Source organism: Nothobranchius furzeri, chromosome 12, assembly GCF_043380555.1.
Source record: "Nothobranchius furzeri strain GRZ-AD chromosome 12, NfurGRZ-RIMD1, whole genome shotgun sequence".
Taxonomy (NCBI): Eukaryota; Metazoa; Chordata; class Actinopteri; order Cyprinodontiformes; family Nothobranchiidae; genus Nothobranchius; species Nothobranchius furzeri.
Window position 1 is genome coordinate 64,704,935 of NC_091752.1, and position 20,516 is coordinate 64,725,450.

Below are 20,516 nucleotides of genomic sequence, written 5' to 3' on the forward strand. Positions count from 1 at the left end.
GTGCTGCCACCCAGCAAGTTTCAGAGCTTGATCACTTGGTTAACAGGTGAATCAACCATTCAATTAGATGTGCTGGAGCTAAAGCATGCGACATAGTTGCACTCCAGCCTAGCCCTGATCCAGCCGATAATGCTTCCATTTGTGTGGTGTTCGGTTTTCACTGTGTGAAAATGCTCAATATGCACACACAACAAATGGCTGTTGCACTTTGCCGTCTGGTGTAAAAGACGTCCAAGCTGAAAACTCTTTCCTGAGGCGACACATGACCTTTGCATTAGCCTGCTAGCTAACAGCTACATGTTATGTCTGAATCACCCGGCTACCCAAATCATGTTCCGTCACACTCACCCTAAGATCCACTTTTCCTACCTGCAAACGTTCAGTCAGTGATGCTTTCTCGTCTCTACCAGAGCTCCTCGTATCCCCACCGTCGAACCTTCGGCACACCGCACGGCCATCTATCTGCCCTATGGGATCCATCTGCTGCTGAGCCAGGCTGCCAGCCGCTCGTATCATCACCCAGCTCTCTGACTTTGGCGTTTGGGTTTGCTGACTTGCTACAGCATTTGCTGGTGGTCACATAAATCCTCCTCTCATGATCTTTCGTCAGTGTTGGTCATTTTAGTGGCTAGCCTACATGCTAGCTTTGGAGTCTGCTTCCAGCACGTTTCCTGTGTGAACACAGCTGATTTGTTTGATTTAGTGATGAATCACTCCTCTAGCACACAACAAGAAGAGCACACCAGTTAATTTTTAGGATTGTGAATTAAAACGGACACTAGGGGGCTGCTAAAAGCCAGCTAAAACGGCAAAACAACTCGTTCTGGAAGGTACTGAACCTGTCGAGGATAAATCATAAATGTTACTGCTACACTTCAGTTTCAAGGGCGTCTCTTATGTGCACCCTTGACTGAAACAAAAGCTCAGTGAGTCACAATATCTCCTCCGTTTTTACTCATTCGGACAAAATCACCACAAGCTTTCCGTCTAAAAATCAGAGCTTTAATAAAAGTCGTAACACATCACATATCTCGAACACGACACCACCACACAAGACACGGACAAACAGTATGTATGCAATCAACAAGAACAAGGACAGATAATAAAGCATATAATAGTGGCTTTCATGTTTCAGAAACCATCATTGGAACCATTTTTAAAAAAGCTCAAAGTTCTGAACGGACACCAAGTAAGACATCCAATAGCAACACCGTCATTGAAGACACTACATAGGCACGAACAACCAGTTTGATGGCACAGAGCAAGAGTTTCAAGTAATTTGCCAGAATATTTAATTGTTTCATTACTTGAATCCTAAAACAAAAATCACTGGGGAATTCACTGACGCTTAATTAGCTCAAAATGGCTTCCAGAGAGAATTTTCACGTGATAATTAACTGGATGATGGTGCAAAACACCCTGACAGGCACTTTCCACCAAGGACAAGCTCATGCAGCTGAGGTTAATAAAAACTTTCCAGAAACTTTTATATAGGAGTTTAGCGTCACGATGAAGGCCTCGCCTAGACTGTGGAAAGCTGTTAAAAAAGAAACGTCTACCAGCATTTTCTTTCCAAGGTGGCGGTTTATTTATTTATTTATCTTTAATTTCCTCCATGCGTAGATTTGGTCTTTTGTTAATTTTTCGGTATTTTTTTAGAACTGTCTTGATGGTGTCTTTATACTTTGTGAGCTGAGATGGTTAATAAGAGGAATTGCAAAAGGTACCAAAGAACAAAGCAGATAAGTGAGAGCTTTCAGCCAAGCAAATGCTCCGTTCCAGGCTCACACGTGGCTCAGTCGCGTTTAAGTTTCAAGTCGGAAAAACTTCAGTCTTTGCTGATTGTTGCCCTGTGGAAGCAGGCTAATTAGCATTAGCGATATAAATGGATAAAAGGGTATCTCTCATTCTTTACATTCAAACACCAACATGTTTCCAGTGTATTAACAGTTCTGTAAATATGACTGATTTATTCAATTATAATCTAATAGACATCAAAGCCTATTTGAACTTTAAAGTTGGTCACCTTCCATTTAGTTTATTATGTCCTCTTTTGATTCGACTGTCAACTTCATGCTGGTCTAACGACCCTCGACAATTATTTATTATTATATTAATTCATATCAGCCAGTAGGGGGAAAAAAAAGTTTGAGGAATTTTGGCCTTTCCAGGCTTCCGCACCTGTAACCTGGTTACGGAGGAGGGGTCCGTCTCACAAACAGGAAAAACACACTGTTGAAGCATCACCAACTAATGTAGGAGAGAGAACATGTGAGTGAGTCACCGCGGTAGGAAGCCCAGCTTGCTGTGAGCGAGAGTAGCGAGTGATCTGTGGCTGATGAGTGAAAACTAAAGAAAAACATTCAGGACTGAAGCTCCGTCAACACCGGCTGGCGAGACGGCTGCATTTCTAAATAAAGCATGTCATTTTGGCAGCACGCACAGCTCAGGGTTCTGGGAGAACCGGGCATGCCCGTCCGATCAACAGCAGGTGGAGCTCACCACTCCGCCTGTCTCACAACCAGAGCGGGAAAAAGCACATGGGCTTGGATTATACAGACAGGATTCTGTGTGTGAAATAACGCCAGTTATATTATTACTTAAGTGTTGTTTGTGTGCATGTTGTTCAGTAGCTAATGCTATCATTAATATAATCGGGTTATTTAAATAAGCCCTACACGCTGTGCGTGATGCGCGTTTTGGGAGCGCAGGCGCTGGTTTAGCGTGAGAGATCGGAGGTGTGGCGTGAGGGCGTGTGAAGAGGGTCAAATGCGTGTGTCTCACGCTCAGTGCGTGAGAGTTGGCAGCCCTGCTGTGAGGGTGTGGGCCGATGATTGACATCCATTGTAGATGTAGCTACAAGCTAACTAAGCTTACCGAAGCTAACGGAGGTTGGCCGGCACTTTACGCCAGAAAACTGCTTTTATGCGACTCTACTACCCTCTGCCATCTACGCTGTAACACTTTTAAAGTGAGGCCGATTTAATGAAAACAACAAAAGAAAATTCAAATGCAAGGCAGAGACTGAGGCCTTCCCTACACCAAGCACGGGGGCTAGCTGCTGGATCTACTACTGATGGTTTATCTGACACCTGTCAATCAAAGTATTCACAATTTCAAGCTTAAATGACATCTAAACGGATGAGTCACTAAAAGTTCACCCCTCTTAAGAGTTCTCATGATGTTAAACGTGACCTTAATGCTTTTTGTAGCAGGCTGTAAACATGTTTATTTCTGCTGTGAAGTTGGTGTGTATAACATGGGAGTCAATGGGAACTTACTGGAGCAGCCCCTAGAGGATGAGAGGGGAACTGCAATCTTTGTCACTTCCACGTTGGCTTCACTTTTGGCAGCTGGAGATTGCCCCTTGGTCTTTAAACCAATACATGATCAGACACCTTCGTGATTTCTGGGCTCTTGTAAATTCAGCCTTATAAATAATTAGAGAATTCACCATTAGAAGGTCCTTTCTCTGTATTTCATTTGTCTGTCACAAGGATGCTGTACCACCTAATGAAGTTTAATGGAAATACTAGTAATAATTTCTTAAGATCAGAAACAAAAGTGTATATTAAATTTTCCCATTGGTGTAGGCGAGGCCTTGGAGTGGCTTACAGGATAACTCATGCATGGAATGTGTTGAAGTTAAAGGAGTTGGAGCTCACAGACTGATCATTTGTCGCTCCTCATTAGTGAGTTAAATCACCATGGTACACCGAGAACATTTTCAGATAATATTTCGGACATATTTGACATTTTTAAACATCAATCTGAAAACAAAATACAATAATGAACATTCTTTGACCATATATAAATATTTTTCTCGCATTTGTCTCAAGTCAAAAGAAAACGCATCAAATCAACCCAGAAACAAGCACAGAAACAGCCACCCTGCCAAAATGCAAGATGCACAGGCCTACTTTGTGACACTCATTGCAGAACATTAAAAGCATACAATTACATCATGCACAGGTGAAAACAATGTAGCTTCACTCGTAACAAGCATCTTTTCCCCTTTCTTTCATCATCTACTCCTGGCTGCCAGCTGCTAGTTAATATTCCCACTACACTTTCATCACCTTAGCTCAACTCCAAACTCTAAAGCTGTCACAGCCAGCAGCTGAATCCACGCCAGCCTCGCTGCACACGGAGAGATTTCAGCTTTTCATTTATAACCTCAGCCCTCTCAGAAGAACTCATTTAATTAAGTTCAGCCTGGTGATTTCACAACGGTGTTATTTTGTGCTCAAATACTTTTGCCTTTTTATCACAAACCTCAGCAGTTAAAGAGAGAGGGTTCGATGATACGAAACCAAAACTTTTGCGATAAACGCGGACAAAATCAAAGTTAAAGTAACGCTAAATGGATGCTGTCTAGGGCCGAGGTGTATTTCAGAAGCAGTACATTCAAATTCGTGTGAAGTTTCTTGAAATAATTTCGGTAAGCTAACTGGATGTTGCCACATGCTAAACTAAGACACCCATACATTCAAAGCTGTATAAAAATAAGAATAGCTAGCTAACTGTTAAATAGCTGGTTAGCTAACCACTACAACAACATCATTGCTGGCACATTAGTTCTTTGCTTTGTGGCTTGCAGAAAGTATTTTTAGATTATAGATCTGTCGAGCTGTTATCGTGTCAGTATCTTACCTGCAGTAAACTGACACATTTTTGTTTGGAGAATCAAATATGTAACTGAGACGATTTCTTTATAATCTCAAGCTATTTTAGATGAGGAAAACCTTATGAAACATTTTCTAAAATACGTGTTAAAAATGTTCTAAATCATATAAATAAAGGCCATCTTTCTAGTGACTCAGCCAAAGCTCTGAATATTTATAGTCTATGCACTTGTTTAAAGTCGCATGTTAAACGCTGCTGTTAGCTAAGATATTCACAGGTCATTAAATCTTAGCTTTGAAAATTGTTTCTACGTGGTTTTGTTTTCCTGTGGTTAATGGAAAATCAAGCTAACGGCTACTTAAGCTAGCTGCAGTGACATACTGCAGTGAGCACTATAGACATCAATATGGGAAACTGTTAGCCTGTTAGCAAGCCTAATTATATATGTGAATATATAGGGCAGGGGTCCCCAATCCTGGTCCTGGAGCGCCGGTATCCTGCCTGTTTTAGTTTGAACTCTGTTTCAACACAACTGATTTCAACCAGCAGCCAATTAACAGAGCCTGATGAGCTGCTGCACAGGTGTTTCAACCACTGAATCAAGTTTGTTGGAGCAGAAAAACCACAAAACCTGCTGGATACCGGCCCTCTAGGAGCAGGATTGGGGATCCCTGATATAGGGTGTTTCTCAATGACAAGGAACCTTGCCTTCATGTCTTGGCCCCACCCCGGTTGCCTAGGAGATACGTCATCGGGAGCCGCCAAGACGTGTTCCAATGTTCATGTTCTACCGAGGCGTGTGCTCTTCGTTTGTTAGCCGTTTAGCTAGCCGAGCAAGGATACACGGGAGGTGTCTTGTAGCCTAGCTTTGGTCAGAAATTACCCACAATACACCGCAGTATTTTCAAAAAGACGGCAGATCAGAAGCAGGCAGCTACCTTGGGGACAATTTTCAAGTTTAAAAGTAAGTCAAATAACTTCAAATGTTTTTTTTTAGATCCAAAGAAGTTATCTGTGGTTGGTTAGTTGCTTATTAGTTGCAGCTTTGGTGGCTAGTGGGTAGTAACTTGCTTATATATTTAATTTAATAAACATATACACAATTTAAAAAGTAAACTCGTTATATATTTATATTGAAACTAATACAAATAAAATATAACGTTATCTCCCGTGTCACGTGACTGCCGTGCCGGTCACATGATGCAAGTCTGTTCCATTTAACCGTTTTCTTTGACCAAGGAAGGACAGTGTCCTCGTAAGCAAGGCACCTGGCCTTGCAAGACATCACCTCACAAGGCAAGGCGCCTTGACATTGAGAAACACCAATAGTCTGGCCATGACCCATTGACAGCTCTCAGTAGTGGGGCGGGATCTACGCTGTCTCCTCATGCTTCTGGACAACAAACAATATGACCTTCTCAGATGCAGTAACATCCCGCCCGCCAAACCAACAGAGTGCTGTGACTGGCCCACCAAACAGATAGAGCACTGTGAATGGATCGCAACAAGGAAATCCACCATCCGCTGTCAAAAAAGACGCAAATACAACCTTTTCTAGATAAACACAAGCACCTTTATCTGCTCTTTACAACTAAATAGTCCAAAGTTGGTGCCAGAGCTGTTTCAAATTGGCCACCACCATCTTTGTTTCACTCAGTTGTACTACCATCCCGCCCACTAAACAGATAGAGTGCTGTGATAGGACGGCACCGGACTGGGTGGAGCGTGGCTAGATCGACATGCAGGGCAACAAAATTTTTGCTCCGGCAACTGATGGTTTAGATCAGAGGACACCAACTCCGGTCCTCGGGGGCTACCATCCTGTTAGCTGTTTCTTTGCTCCTACACACTCGGTTAAACATGGTAAGGAGAAGATTAAATGACTCTATTCAGATGTGTTGGAGCAGGATGGTAGCCATCGAGGACTGGTCTAGCGTCTAGGCTAGGCACTGTCTCGTACAAAACTGAAGACGCATCACTGAATGAATTTGACCACAGAATATTTGATTAGGATATCACCATTTTTTCACACCAGTCTGGACCTTCTTGCTAGGGTCAAGCCCCTGCTGCTCTGGAACCTGGACAAGAAAAATACAGAGACACTTCCACTTGAGACAGGACCTCTCCCCTGACCGGGACCCTTTTCCAGGTGATATCAACAGGTAGATTGGGTCAATGGCTGCTGTGATGAAGAAACTAAACCTGTCTGTAGACCTAAACATGACCAGCTAATAGCTAGACACCTGTATGAGGATTTATCCTTGCTTCTCCAGACTGGTGACTACTGCAGGTAAGATACTAACTTCAATTTAAATGGAAGAAGCCATTTCAAGTTTTAAAGTGTCGTCTCAAATGTACAATTTAAACTTCCCTTAATAGATTTGTGAAGAGGCTGACCATAATTAAAGAGGTCTAAATTTGATCTCATTTTTCCTTGAACTGCATAATAAACACGTCTTTAAATGGGATCTGTGCCACGGGTGATCTTTTCTAAGATCAACTCATCATCAGTCACTGTGAACTCTTCTTGTGTTTACTACATGGCTCTCCCGGGTCTTTGGTAGCTCCGCCATAAACTTCAACCCCGCTCTCTATCCAAGGGACCACGATACCCTGGGCCACTGTGCCACATCGAGCCAGGCTGGTGATCTGAACAGGCATCAGAACCCGATCCCAAAGGCCCAACTGAGACAGTTCTCCAACCAAGGCCTGGGTGGAGTCAAAACCTCCACCCAGGGAATCCTGGAGAGAGATGATACTTCTGTCAGATGCTTGACTTATTCAATACTGTTGATGCCGAACAGCAAATATTCTGTCACTCACCTGCTCTTGGCCTAGTACGAGCACTCCTCCTGGTCTGATGTGATGTCCAGCAGCAAGGCCGGTACCCTCACCCCTCAGCTTCCCGCCCTGATAGGCCTGCCATGCTCCCCCCTTCTGGCTCCAGCTCACACAAATGTGCTGCCAGCTGCCTCGAGTAAGGTTCAGAGGCAACTGGGCCACCTAGAAAATAGGAATTGTTAGTGAAACAAGGCAGCTTCATAGATAACCAAAGTAGATGAAGTCATCAGGAAACTAAAGGTAAAAAGTCATGAAGATGGAAAGATTCACAACGACAATAAAACTTGTGTGTTTTTGACGTGATTTCTCTGCGAGCCTTTTCTCTGCCCCGCAGCGATGCTGCTCTACCTCGAAGCACGCCGTGGTTTCCCTCCATGAATACATTTCCATAATGACTTGGCTGAATTATACCGGAAGCCACCACGCCGCTCTACATCACCGGGCAAAGCTGTCAAGGTGCGATTTTAATCTTTCACCAGAACTCGTGAACAAGATTATTCAGCTTGTCTGGTGAGTCGTTAAGCACCTTTTCTTATTAAATATTCATTGGAAATTTAATTAAATTCTTACGTGTTTATGAAATGATCCATAAATGATTAAAACGTCTAAAACAGGGAGTTTTTTTTACAAAAAGTCATGGAAGGTGAAACGTCGTGCATGTCTTGGTTTAAGACACGTTTATTCAACAGGACTTTTGCAGGCTGTGAGAAAGCTTTTTAATCCAGGCAGATTTATTATGTTTGTGCTTTTTGACACACTTAAATGCTTTTAATCCACAAACAACTTTCAGTGTTAGACAAACGTAAGAAATTAGCATTGATTACTTAAAGTTTAATACACTGGTGAACACTAGTGCACCATTTTCAGGAACTATAAGTGAGCCACGTCGCAGCTGAGCTTCAGGATTTGGAGTGTTATTTGTGCACTAATGAAGGCTGGGGAGACATGTCTGTTTCTAGATTAAAATGTTAAACAGACAAACGCACAGCAAGGAGACACGGTAAGTTTTGCTTTTGATTCTACTAAACGAACACTAGGGGGTGATAAAAGCAAACCAAGACTGCACGGTCTTCCTCTAACGGACAGCGGGACGTCGATCTGTCGGGCTTTTCAAATCCTAGACTTTCACCATTTACAGGTGCCGGTCAAAAAAATTAGAATAGCATGACAAACGTTAAATAATTTCATTCAAAAAGTTAAACTTGTATGTTAGATTCATTAAATACACACAGACTCAAATGTTAATTTCTTTAACTTTGATGATATAACTGACATGACATCCATTCATTTTCGGTAAGCTTGACCGGGGTCGGGCCGCGGGGGCAGAAGCCTGAGCAGGGAGGCCCAGACTTTCCCTATAGCTGACAACTAATGAAAATCCCTAATTCAGTATCTCAGAATATTAGAATATCACTTAAAGAGCAAGTCACCCCCAAATCAACTTTTTTTTTGCTGATAAACTAAATAAACGAGTGTCTAATCGTGCTGCAGACACGTGTCGTCAATAATTTGGCACTTCAGTGCATCTTAGTTAAAATTTAAATTTTCTGCCTAAAACTGGCAGTGTTGTGCCGTTGTCAGGTAAAAACTCTGCACTGCAATTGAATTTAAATCTGCCACCGCTATTGGCTAAGAGGTATGCTATGATGTAAACTGGTGCATTATGATGTCACAATACCGTTGTGAGCCTGTGTGTGTATTTGTTAGTGGCTCCGCCCTCTCGGTCTGCCAGGCAACAGCATTTGTTACATTTTTGAAACATGAAGTGGGAGTGGAGTTAGACTCTGGTAGGGGGTGACTTGCTCTTTAAGTCCAATGCAAAAAAGCTATTTTAGAAATGTTGACCAGCTGAAAGTACGAGCATGTGCAGCACTCCGTATTTATCTGGGGCTCCTTTGGCCTGGATTACTGCAGCAATGCGGCGCAGCGTGGAGTCCATCAGTGTGTGCAACTGCTCAGGTGTTTTGAGTAGGGATGCAACAATACCACTTTTTTCCAAACGAATACAATACCGAAACTTGGATATGAGTACTCGCCGATACCGATACTTCTACCACACCAAAAAAATGCTATGAATTGGAATACAGGTTTTATTTTCTTCTCTGCTTCCAGCAGGAAGAGACTGTGAGGTAGATAAAAAAAAAGTCAAATGTAAGAATAGAAATGATCACAAAACTAAAAGGTGAACACAAATGACAAGTTTTAGTGAAGCCACTTTCAGGCAACTGCATTGGTATCGGCTCCTGGTATCGGTATCAGGATCGGTATCTGTGCGTCCCTAGTTATGAGAGCCCGTGCAGCTCTGATAGTGGCCTTCAGCTCTTCTGCACAGTTGGGTCTGGCGTATCGCATCTTCCTCGTCACAATAAAAAGGTCAGGTCAGCTTGATGGTTAATCAAGAACAGGGACACCACTGGTAGCGTTGGCAGTGTGTGCATGTGCCAAACCCTGCTGGAAAATCAAATCTGCATCGCCATAAAGTTGTCCAGCAGCAGGAAGCGTGAAGTGCTCTACAATGGAAGTGTCCCCCCAAAGCGCTTCACAACACGCTCAGTCATCCACCCACTCACACACACTTTCACACGCTGGTGGGGATGAGCTGCGATGTAGCCACAGCTGCCCTGGGGCGCACGTCCTGGTAGATGGCTGCGTTGACCTCAGAAAACACAATGGACTAACACCAGCAGATGACCTGGATTCTGTCCCTGTCCTCTCCTCCTCCGGACTCTGGGACCTTGATTTCCAAAGGAAATGCAACATTTACTTTCATCAGAGAACGCAGCTTTGGACCACTCAGCAGCAGTCCTGTGCTTTATGCCTTTAGCCCGGGAGAGACGCTTCTGATGCTGTCTATGCTTCAAGAGTGGCTCGACACGAGCACTGCAACAACTGAAACCCACGTTTTGCCGAACGTTTACATCCGTTCACACCACAAACAAGAAAGCCAAAAATATCCGTTGTGCAGAACTGCGGCGGTGCTCCGGCCTAGCGTCTTTCACGTGGATCTAAACTGTTTAAATTGCTGATTTTGTCCACACACCTGTCCCCAACGTCTTTATTTAACGTATCCCTGTATATTCCACATCCTTTTTGGGATTTGAACGTGTCGTTCAACACTTTATTTCTCCCGAGTCTTCTTCTCTGCGACGTGCTGGTTAGTTTCAGGGCGCGTTTACACTCGTGAGGCCGCCAACATGCTGCACACCTCCCAGAATGCTACGTGTGATCACAAGTCCAAATATTGGACATTTTCACAATTTTCTAATATTCTGAGATACTGAATTTAGGGATTTCATTAGTCGTCGGTTATAATAATCAAAGTTAAAGAAATAAACATATATATCAGTCTGTGTGTAATGCATTCTTCTCATATACAAGATCTACTTTTGAATGGAAATACTGAAATAAATCAACTTTGTCCTGATATTCTAATTGTATTACAAGTATTTATATCAGAAGCTAATGCAGGAGATACATGTAGGAGACTATTTTCATGGTCAGCTTGAAAGAAAAACCCAGAGTGACCGATTATAATCAGAAATAATCATTAAAGAGCAAGTCACCCCCTACCAGATTCTTACTCAACTCTCACTTCCGGTTTAAAAAATGCAAAAAATGCTGTTGCCTAGCAGACCGAGAGGGCGGAGCCGCTAACAAATACACACAGTCACGACATTGTGACATCATAATGTACCATCTAACATCATAGTGTACCTCTTAGCAAATAGCGATGGCAGATTTAAATTCAAATGCAGTGCCTAGTTTTTACCTGATGTAACGGAATCAAAGTGATGTAACTAACCAAAGTTGTATTTTAATACACTGTTAGTAGTTCACTTTTATAAACAGAAGAATAGGCTGTTTTTATCATCAGGGAGTTTAATTAAACACTCTGTATTGACTTTGAGACAATAAAAGAGAGAGAGATGGGATCGTTTGAGAATCTTTAATTTCTGAATTATAAATTCTAAACAATCTACCAGGACTACTCTGTGATGGATGAGAATGGATTCGGATGTTGTGTTGGTGCGTGTGTGTGTGTGTGGGTCTGGTTCAGATTCTCTAGGATGACGTAATCGAATCTGGTCGTCTTTGTTATGACTAGATATCACGAGGCTTATAAAGTGATGACATGAGCCGCTATTTTGCGTGTACGTACCCAGTGGGGTCTCCCAAGTAGATCAGGAATTGCCAGGTCTGGAAACCTCGGATGTACGATGGAGCTGTCGGTGCAGCGGTCACAACGTTTCAAAACCCGTCTGGAGGGTCGGCCCGGTACGATTCAGCAGCGTCAGCAGTTGCTCTTATTTTGAAAGGACGTCGTCTGGTTGTTAAACGACGAAAATCTCCCGTTTCACAGTTCTTAGTTTAAAGATAACGCATCCGGCCAGGCTGCGCTTGTCTTTAGGATGATGGTGAACAGAACTGAAGTCAAGATGGAACTGACTTAAAATGGCGTTGCCTTGTTTTATATCTCTGAATTGTTGATAAGTTTCAGTAAAGTAGATTGGACACTTGAAGTCAACACCAGATTCTCCTGCGGCAGCCGAAAGCTCTGATTGGTTGGAACAATGTGTCATGCATTTCTATGGAGATGAGGATCAGTATGTCTGCACCGTAGTCCTGGTTTCATTAAACATAATTCATGACATATTTATTTCACAGATCATTCACTTGATTATTGTTGATCAACATCTGTTTTGCTTAATAATTTTAATCACAAATAAAGTACTTTGATTAAGTAAAGCTTCTTCTTCTCCTTCGGACTCTTCTCCTGGAATGTAAACAGTCTGAGGAACAACCCGACCTTGGTTTTTCTACACGGTGTTATTGTGCCCAGGGGCCAGCTGTATGGAGTTGAAAACCATGAACTTCATAACCTTACACTGACAACGGTACATCGCTGACAATTTTAGGCAGAATATTTAAATTTTAACTAAGATGAACTAAAATGCCGATTTGTTGACTACACGTGTCTACAGCGCGATCAGACACTCATTTATATAGTTTATCAGCAAAAAAATGTTGATTTGGAGTGACTTGCTCTTTAAAAAGGGGTTTTCAGTGTTGCATAACGACATCACAACCTTCAAGAAACACACAACCTCTGTTTTCAACATTGACCTCGACACGATCCTTCCACGGTTCCAGTCTAACAGCAGGAAGAGCTTCACAGACCTTATCGTTGACGAGCAGCTCGGCGGGGGTGTGCAGGCCCTGCAGGAGCACCAGCTCCTTTGGCTGCTCGGGAACGGCGTAGGATAAGGTGGTGCCGATACCCGCCCCCGTGGGCCGCAGCCACATGCAGGCGGTGAAGGCCCGAAGCTTCGGGATGGAGTGCTTCACCAGAGCAAACATGTAGCTGGTTCCAGCTGGGAAGGACAGTCTGTAGCCATCTGGGAAGGAATGTCCTGCAGCGTCTTTAAGGTTCAGAAGGAAGCAGAGAAACAGAGAGAATGCTGAAGTGACTTTTATTACTCTGGTGTGATGGAAGAGATTCAGCCTCTGTCATGTTTTTCTTATTTAACATAATTTATTCATGAATTACTTAAAACAAGCTCAAAAGGAGCCCTCAGAGGTCCTTTCCTTAAATATTTTGTTCTCCTTTTTTCCATCTGTACAATTACTGTTAATTATCGCTCATTTTTTCATGATATTTTTGTTTATATTATCATTTTATAATCTTATGATTTCACCCTTTCATTTAAAACTGCGTCTGAATCTTTTGTGTTTTCTGATTTTAATTATCTTCTGTCTGTATTTTATGATATTTTGTTTTTAGGATCATTTTATGACTTTCTGGCTTGTCTTGACGGTCTCTTTCTGTGATGAGGGCTGTTTAAATAAACTTTATTAATCAGTTTCTCAGAAGTCTGTTTTATAATTAATCACAATCTGAAGATTAAGGCGGGCACAGGCCATGCTTCCGTCTGTCCCTTCCCTTTAATTCTCACCTTCCTCCAGGCCTGCGAGTCGGTGTTGTAGTTTATTGATGCCCCGGTCGATTTCCTGTCTGTGTTTCTCGGCTTCCAGCCTCAGGGCTTTTCTCTCTTTCTCTATCTGCTCCACCTTCCTCTCCAACTCTCCCGCCGCCTCCTCCATCCTCCAGGACCTGCCAGCAGCAGCGCTGTGCCCGGGACTGGCTGACCTCGCTGGGCCGTCTTCTTCTGCCACTTCTGAGGCGCCGCTGTCCGTGCGGTTGTGAGGAAATGGACCGATGTCTGTCTGCAGAGGAGAGAGAAACAGGATCAGAGTTTGAGCTTCATGGACTAGTGATCTCCTCTCAACTGCAGTTGGATTTAAACAATGATTTATGCACACTGAGTGCATTTAGTCAGGCCTAACACAGAAGTTTGCTTTTCTGTTGGCCTCATGGCGGAGCCTGGAAGTAAAAGTAAATGAGCCATGTCTTTGGAGGCGAAGCAAAGAGCTAAAACAGAGTAAACATCGGCGCAGCCTACGCTTAAGGGAGCTTAAGGAGTCACCAGAATCACGGACTGATGGTGACCTGGCTTTGTTACTACTGGACTTGTAAGTAATAATGTTTTTTGTCCAACTGTGTGGATCTTTTTTACTTTGTGGTTTATTTTAGTATTAGTTGGCTCATGTTAGTGTTAGCTCATTGTTAGTGCTAGCTGCAGTAGACTGCAGCAGGGTTGATTATGACAGTTGAGGATCTCAGAGCTTCTCAGCTTATAGCAGCCAAACAGGATGAGTGGGCATGGCCAGAAAGAGCTTGTTTTTTTTTAGCGACAAAACCTTGAAATGACCGGAAAAGGGTGGCTTGCCAACTCCGGGTCGGGGGAGAGGTCCTACCTCAAGTGGAGGAGTTTAAGTATCTCGGGGTCTTGTTCACGAGTGAGGGTAGGAGGGATCAGGAGATCGACAGGCGGATTGGTTCAGCGTCTGCAGTGATGCGGACGCTGAGCCGATCTGTCATGGTGAAGAGGGAGCTGAGCCAGAAAGCCAGGCTCTCGATTTACCGGTCGATCTACGTCCCAATCCTCACCTATGGTCATGAGCTTTGGGTAATGATCAAAAGAACGAGATCGCGGATACAAGCGGCCGAAATGAGTTTCCTCCGTAGGGTGGCCGGGCTCAGCCTTACGCCGGGGACACACTGGCCGCGGAAGCTCCGCGAAAATGGGACCGCCTTCATTCGGCGCCCTTGTTAAGCTATTCTATAGACCACATGGGCCGCCGAAGCACCGCGAATCGCCTCGCACCAGCCCGCGCCGTGCAGCGATCCTTTCGGCATTGGCTCTATTTTTTTCGCGAGCCGCGAGTGAATCGCGTCAATTCTGGCAGGAAGTCAAACCTAGACATAAGAGGCAGGCCGGTAAAGTTAACAAAATAAAGCATTTCAAAATAAAATTCCGCAATAGTCAAATGTGTTCATAATCAGACACTGCAGAAAAACCACACGAACACACACACACATACACACACATCGAACTTGTGTGCGTGTGTGACCACGTGAAGGGGTGTGTGGTTTTGGGTGTCTTTTCACCGGAGCAAACAGGACAGAGAGGCAGAAAGTCTGAGGCAAGCAGTTAAGATGGATGACTTTAAATTAATTATGGAAGTTGAGAAACACAAGGAGCTGTACGACCCCCGAAAAACATGATTATTTACGTACCCGTTTCTGAAGAAACTGCTAGGATACAGCTGCAGAATTGGAGCGGGTTCCAAGAGATTCAACTGGCAGAAACAACTCATACCATAGGCTCACACACACACACACACACACACACACACACACACACACACACACGCACACGCACACGCACACACACACACACACACACACACACACGCACACGCACGCACACACACACACACACACACACGCACACACACACACACACGCACACACGCACACACACACTCAAACGTAGAGGAAAAGAGCTGAGAAAAGGCAGAGAGGAAATGGAGGACACCAAGTGTTTAAAAGAAAAACTACAGCTGAGCCGAGGCGCGCCTCGACTGGGGCGCGTCTGATCTGAACTGAGGAGCGGCGAGCAGCGGCCGAATTTCGTGAGCGATTCGCTTCTCGGCACTTCCGCGGCCGGTGTGTCCCCGGCGTTAGAGATAGGGTGAGGAGCTCGGACATTCGGGAGAGACTCGGAGTAGAACCGCTGCTCCTCCGGATCGAAAGGAGTCAGTTGAGGTGGTTTGGGCATCTGGTCAGGATGCCTCCTGGACGCCTCCCTGGGGAGGTGTTTCGGGCATGTCCTGCCGGCAGGAGGCCCCCGGGTCGACCCAGGACACATTGGAGAGGTTACATCTCCAATCTGGTCCGGGAACGCCTTGGGGTCCTGCCGGAGGAGCTGGTGGAGAAGGCCGGGGAGAGGACGGTCTGGAGCTCCCTAGTTGGGATGCTGCCCCCGCGACCCGGACCCGGATAAGCGGAGGAAGACGACAATGACGAAAACCTTGAACCGGCTCCTTCTGGAAGGTTTGGAAACTGTCGAGACCAAAACTCCTGAAATCACTTTCAGAAATCACTTAGAGGACTTCATGAGCATTTTTTGTATCAACAGTAGGAAAAGTCATCTAAAACGTATTTTTTTATAAATCGAACGCTGTTGTCGACGTCCACCTGTACACACAGAGAGAGCTCCATGCTAACACCTGACATAAAACAGATGGCAGCAAAATGTTTAGAAATAAATCACATATTTTTCTCATTTTTATGATATTTTAAATCTTTATTTATTTATTTTTTGTTCTAGTGAAACACTTTATGATTTTGATCTTGAGAAGCACTTTAGAAAAACATCGTTTTCTTTCTTCTTTCACTTAGAAACGTAGGTATCGAAACTGTTTTATCTTGATAGCGTTTTCCTATGGGCATGACGGGGCACAGATTAGCTGTTAGCTCATCTGCTTTGTTGACCATAAATAGGAGTAGCAACTGTTTTAGCTGAAACAGTCCATGATTTAATCTCATTTGGGTTGTCCCATTTTCATATCCACTATTTTCAATTTTACCTGCGCTGCTACTTCATTTCAAAGCCTCGTGACAAATGTGTCATTTTACATGCAATCTCCATTTCTCCAAACAGAAGCCACTCTGGAAGTCAACGAGTGGATTTAACTAGGTTTCATTAGTGCTAGTGGACAGAAATAAACACATTTGATGGGTAAACATTCTCCTGAACCAAAATATTCCCACAGAGTCTATAAACACACCAGAAAATGGCTTTTGCAAGGTTCCCACCCAGCCGAGCTAGCTGTCGGTGAGCTTTATGCTAAACAGATATGAGGGAGGGAGATCATCCATCCATCCAGTAACCCATTGGTCTAAACTTTCATGGTGTTTTAATCCTTTACTTTGCATCTCGCAGCTTACTGCAGCTTATGTAGAACTGCGGGACGGTTTAGCAATGTCGTCCTGATTCTGCATGGAGCTACGACAAAATATTGGTCAGAGAGACAATTAGAAAAATGTCCTTATCACCAAACTAGGACAAACCCCATTTAGATGAAACATTCATCAAAAAAAAAAGACTAAAATCAGGAACAAATAGTTCACAGAGAACAGAGAGAGTCTGCAAGTCTTGCATAAACCTTCCAGTCTTCCTGTATTCACTGAGATTTCCTAAATATGTAGATGCCCCGGGGAAAGCTGAAGTACACATACTTTACTCAGAGTCTCCCAGAGTCCTCCATCTAAACCCAGAGACTCGAGGAGAGACAGATATCTGCTCAGAATGTTAAAAACTGGCTTTGATGTTTGAAGAAAAACTGTTTTCAAAGAGACCAGAGTTTTGTGGCGGGTTTACAGAAACACACCTTCAGTTGGAAATCTCTAACTCACCCATCAGTGGGCTTTGGAAAGAGCCGGAAAACTGGAGTTTCCAGGAGAAACCCAGGCACACGGGTAGAACGGTAAACTCCTGTGAGCAGAGATGACATCCTGAACCCTGCGTCCATCACTGATGATGTCAGCGATGTAAGTCCTTCCCTTTTAATTTAGCTTCATCAACACAATCACCGACATTCTTGAAAGACTGAATAAAAAACAAATAAATCACCTTTTTGATTTTATGGATCATTTTCTGTTTTTCTGATATTTTGTTATAAAAACAGACTTAAAATTTAAAAAACATCTGTTCAAGTTTTTCTTTTGTGTTCTGGAGGGTTAATCAGCTGTGGCGGCCATCTTGAATGAAATGTACTCCAGCAGTTTGGCCCGGCCGCCCGGTCTTAATAATCACACTTCAATACTTGCGGCCAGGGGTGGCGTTAGGCCCGGCTACTTGGGCTCAAGCCCCGAATGTTTTATTAAAAGCCCCGGATCTAAAACGCGGAAGTAACATGCAGTACCAAAGTCCAACAGAGAGGGAGCAGCTGGCAGTAATTTGTATACAGCCTGCCTGAGCTTCCACCACTGAAGAAGAAGCCCTTCAGCAGCCGGCTTCTTCTACACTCTCTGCCTGAAACGCATGAGTGAAGATGGACATAAGGACGTTTTTTAGACCAAAAGTACCGTGACAGAACCCCAGCTTTGATGAGACTGGTGTTGACTCAGGTTTGTGAGTCTTATTTGAAAATATTTGTTGTGCTGCTGGTTTGCCTAAAGTTAGCTTACAATCAGGTAAAGTTGATGGAGAAAGAAAGGGAATATTTACTATCATCTCACACTAAACACTAACAGGAACAATGCTCTGCCCTGAATATGCTTAATATGTAGCTTCAGATTAAAAATTATGTGGTACAAGACAAATATATATGATGTTGACTAGTGCGTGTCACGTGTGTGTGCGTGTGCGCGCGCGTGTTAAGCCCCGGATCTTCTTCAGTCCTAAATCCGCCCCTGCTTGCGGCCCTCAACTGTGCAAGTCCCGATTCTCAAGGGTGTTCTCGCCATGCATGTGTGAGCTTTCTCTGGGTACTCCGGGCCCAAACGTGCCTGCCAGGTTCCTAAATGGTCCTTGTGTGTGTGTGTGTGTGTGTGTGTGTGTGTGTGTGTGTGTGTGTGTGTGTGTGTGTGTGTGTGTGTGTGTGTGTGTGTGTGTGTGTGTGTGTGTGTGTGTGTGTGTGTGTGTGTGTGTGTGTGTGTGTGTGTGTGTGTGTGTGTGTGTGTGTGTGTGTGAGACTGGTGTCCCAGTGCTGGACTGGAGTTCTATCCGGAGTGCTGGAGACAGGCACCAGCCCGTGACCTTACTGAGGAAAGGCAGATGAAGTGGTCACTGACTGTAATTAGCTGTTTCTACATGTGAATCTGTAGCAGATGAACATCACATGATGACTTTACGATTTTCATCCAGCGGTTCATGAGATTTCCTGCTAAGAGATTAAAAAATATGGATGTGGAAAACATCTGGAATTTAAGTCCCTCTGAGTGCACGGACAACCGTTTTCCATGAAGGTGTTTGCTGTGGGAGTGACGCTGCAGGTGCAGGATCAGCAACGAACAGCTGCAGACGTGCAAGAAGAAAGCTTTTAATGCGAGTTCGTCTGCACACCGGCGCTGATGCAAACATCCACACATGTTAGTGAAGTGGGTCAAACCTGACTCAGGTGGTGCAAAGAGAAAGTGATGATGAGGACAAAATCAGAAAAATAAAACCGTGCCCTGGGGTCAGGAGGAAGGAGCTGGGCTTCTACCTGAGGAGTGAACTAAACTGTAAAATGGAGAGACTTGTTGGCGAGTTCTTACAACATCTGGTTATTTATTCCTGTGTTTCTTTAGAAATGAGGTTATAAATGACCAGATTCTGCTGTTTTGTGTCTCCTGCTGGAGCCTCGGTGCTTCCCCGCCTCCCCCACCACATATTTTCATTTGGGTTTGACATTTCAGTCTCCTCCTGCGTGATGGTAACCTTTTCAACGCCATCATTTGTTCTATTAGTAGGTAAATCATGACGGAACAGCGTGTTCATCAGCTAGATGTGTAAAAATCATTTTCCTGAACCTACAGCACAAATAAAAGTGGTGGATAAATAAACACAGCTCACTGATTTCAGGTTTTAATTATCTTGTGAATGACCAGAGCGTCCGCGTGCCGGATTACAGGACGCTGTTAATAATCTGGATTGGGTTGATTTAAGGTTTTCTCCATGCTGCCCACCTCCAGTCTCTCGATGCGGTCCTTCAGCTGGATGATCGCCTGCTCCAGCTCGTCCACGGCTCCCACCGTGAGCAGGTGGCCCCCGTCGGGCGCCGCGGAGGCCGGGCTGTCCCGCACCATCATCCGCTCCAAGTGCGCCTCCTTCAGCCCCCGCAGCCCCACGCCGTGTCCGCGTCTCTCCACGCTGCTGCTCCTGCCTCCGACTCCCTTCTCGCACTCGGAAAGCTTCCCAGTCAGCTCCCTGATGGTCCTCTGGTCGGTCAGGATCTGGTCCTTCTGCTGCAGGACCGTCTGCCGGAGCTCCTCCGCGGTGGTGCGGAGGTAGCCCCAGTCCTCCCCAGCGTACAGCGACGGGTCCTCCGCTTGTTGCTGAAAGTTTCTGGTGTTGCACTCTCCAGCGGGGATCGGGGTGCAGATGAGCCGACTGAACGTGGGGTCGTGCCCGGTGAGTCCGGGGACCCCATCCAGCCCGCTGTTGAAGGTGGGCGCTTCCGAAGCGGGCGTTTCAGAACCATGGAGAGCTCCTAAGGATCCGACTCGGGCCACTGAACCCCCAGAGGCGGGGCTCTGCGCCGCCGCGTCCGGGTACAGCGAGTGGTTGTCGGCTGCAGGCTGCCGCTGCGCCGCAGCAGCCTTGGAGGATCCGGTGTGAACGGCCGCGATGATGCAGATTACAGCCCCGACGAAGGCCACCATCCCGGCGGCCAAGATCACAACGATGAACTTCAGGGTGGCGGCGGGGGCGAGCAGGTTTGAAAAAATCTATCACACTCCTTCAGCAGGAAACCAAAAGCTGCACAACACCGGAAAAGTAGGAGAACGGAGCGATCCGAGAGCGAAGAAGGGATGAAATCCTCACTTTTTCCACAGAAACGAGCGACGAGAAACGCAGAGTTTGAGTGATGATGGAGTCAACACAACCACTACACCTCCTCTGCTCCTCCACCGCGCATGCCCTCCTGCTCAGGCG

General features: G+C 44.9%; 1 protein-coding gene across 1 annotated transcript; it reads right to left on the reverse strand.

Moving 5' to 3' along the window:
* Nucleotides 1-980: 980 nt before the first annotated feature.
* Nucleotides 981-20,505, reverse strand: nptxra (neuronal pentraxin receptor a). The gene is made up of 5 exons (XM_015945435.3): nucleotides 19,547-20,505; nucleotides 13,422-13,692; nucleotides 12,646-12,887; nucleotides 7,450-7,629; nucleotides 981-7,368 (listed from the first exon to the last, which is right to left on the reverse strand). Exons 1-5 carry the CDS (start codon nucleotides 20,240-20,242, stop codon nucleotides 7,138-7,140), a joined length of 1,620 nt encoding a protein of 539 aa, XP_015800921.3. The 5' UTR covers nucleotides 20,243-20,505; the 3' UTR covers nucleotides 981-7,137.
* Nucleotides 20,506-20,516: the final 11 nt, after the last annotated feature.

Coding starts and splice junctions, on each gene's coding strand:
- nptxra (XM_015945435.3), bottom strand. CDS start 20,242: ATGGTGGCCTTCGTCGGGGCTGTAATCTGCATCATCGCGGCCGTTCAC. Junction 13,693..19,546: donor ACCGCATCGAGAGACTGGAG/GTGGGCAGCATG, acceptor TCTCCTCTGCAG/ACAGACATCGGTCCATTTCC. Junction 7,369..7,449: donor TCGTACTAGGCCAAGAGCAG/GTGAGTGACAGA, acceptor ATCTCTCTCCAG/GATTCCCTGGGTGGAGGTTT.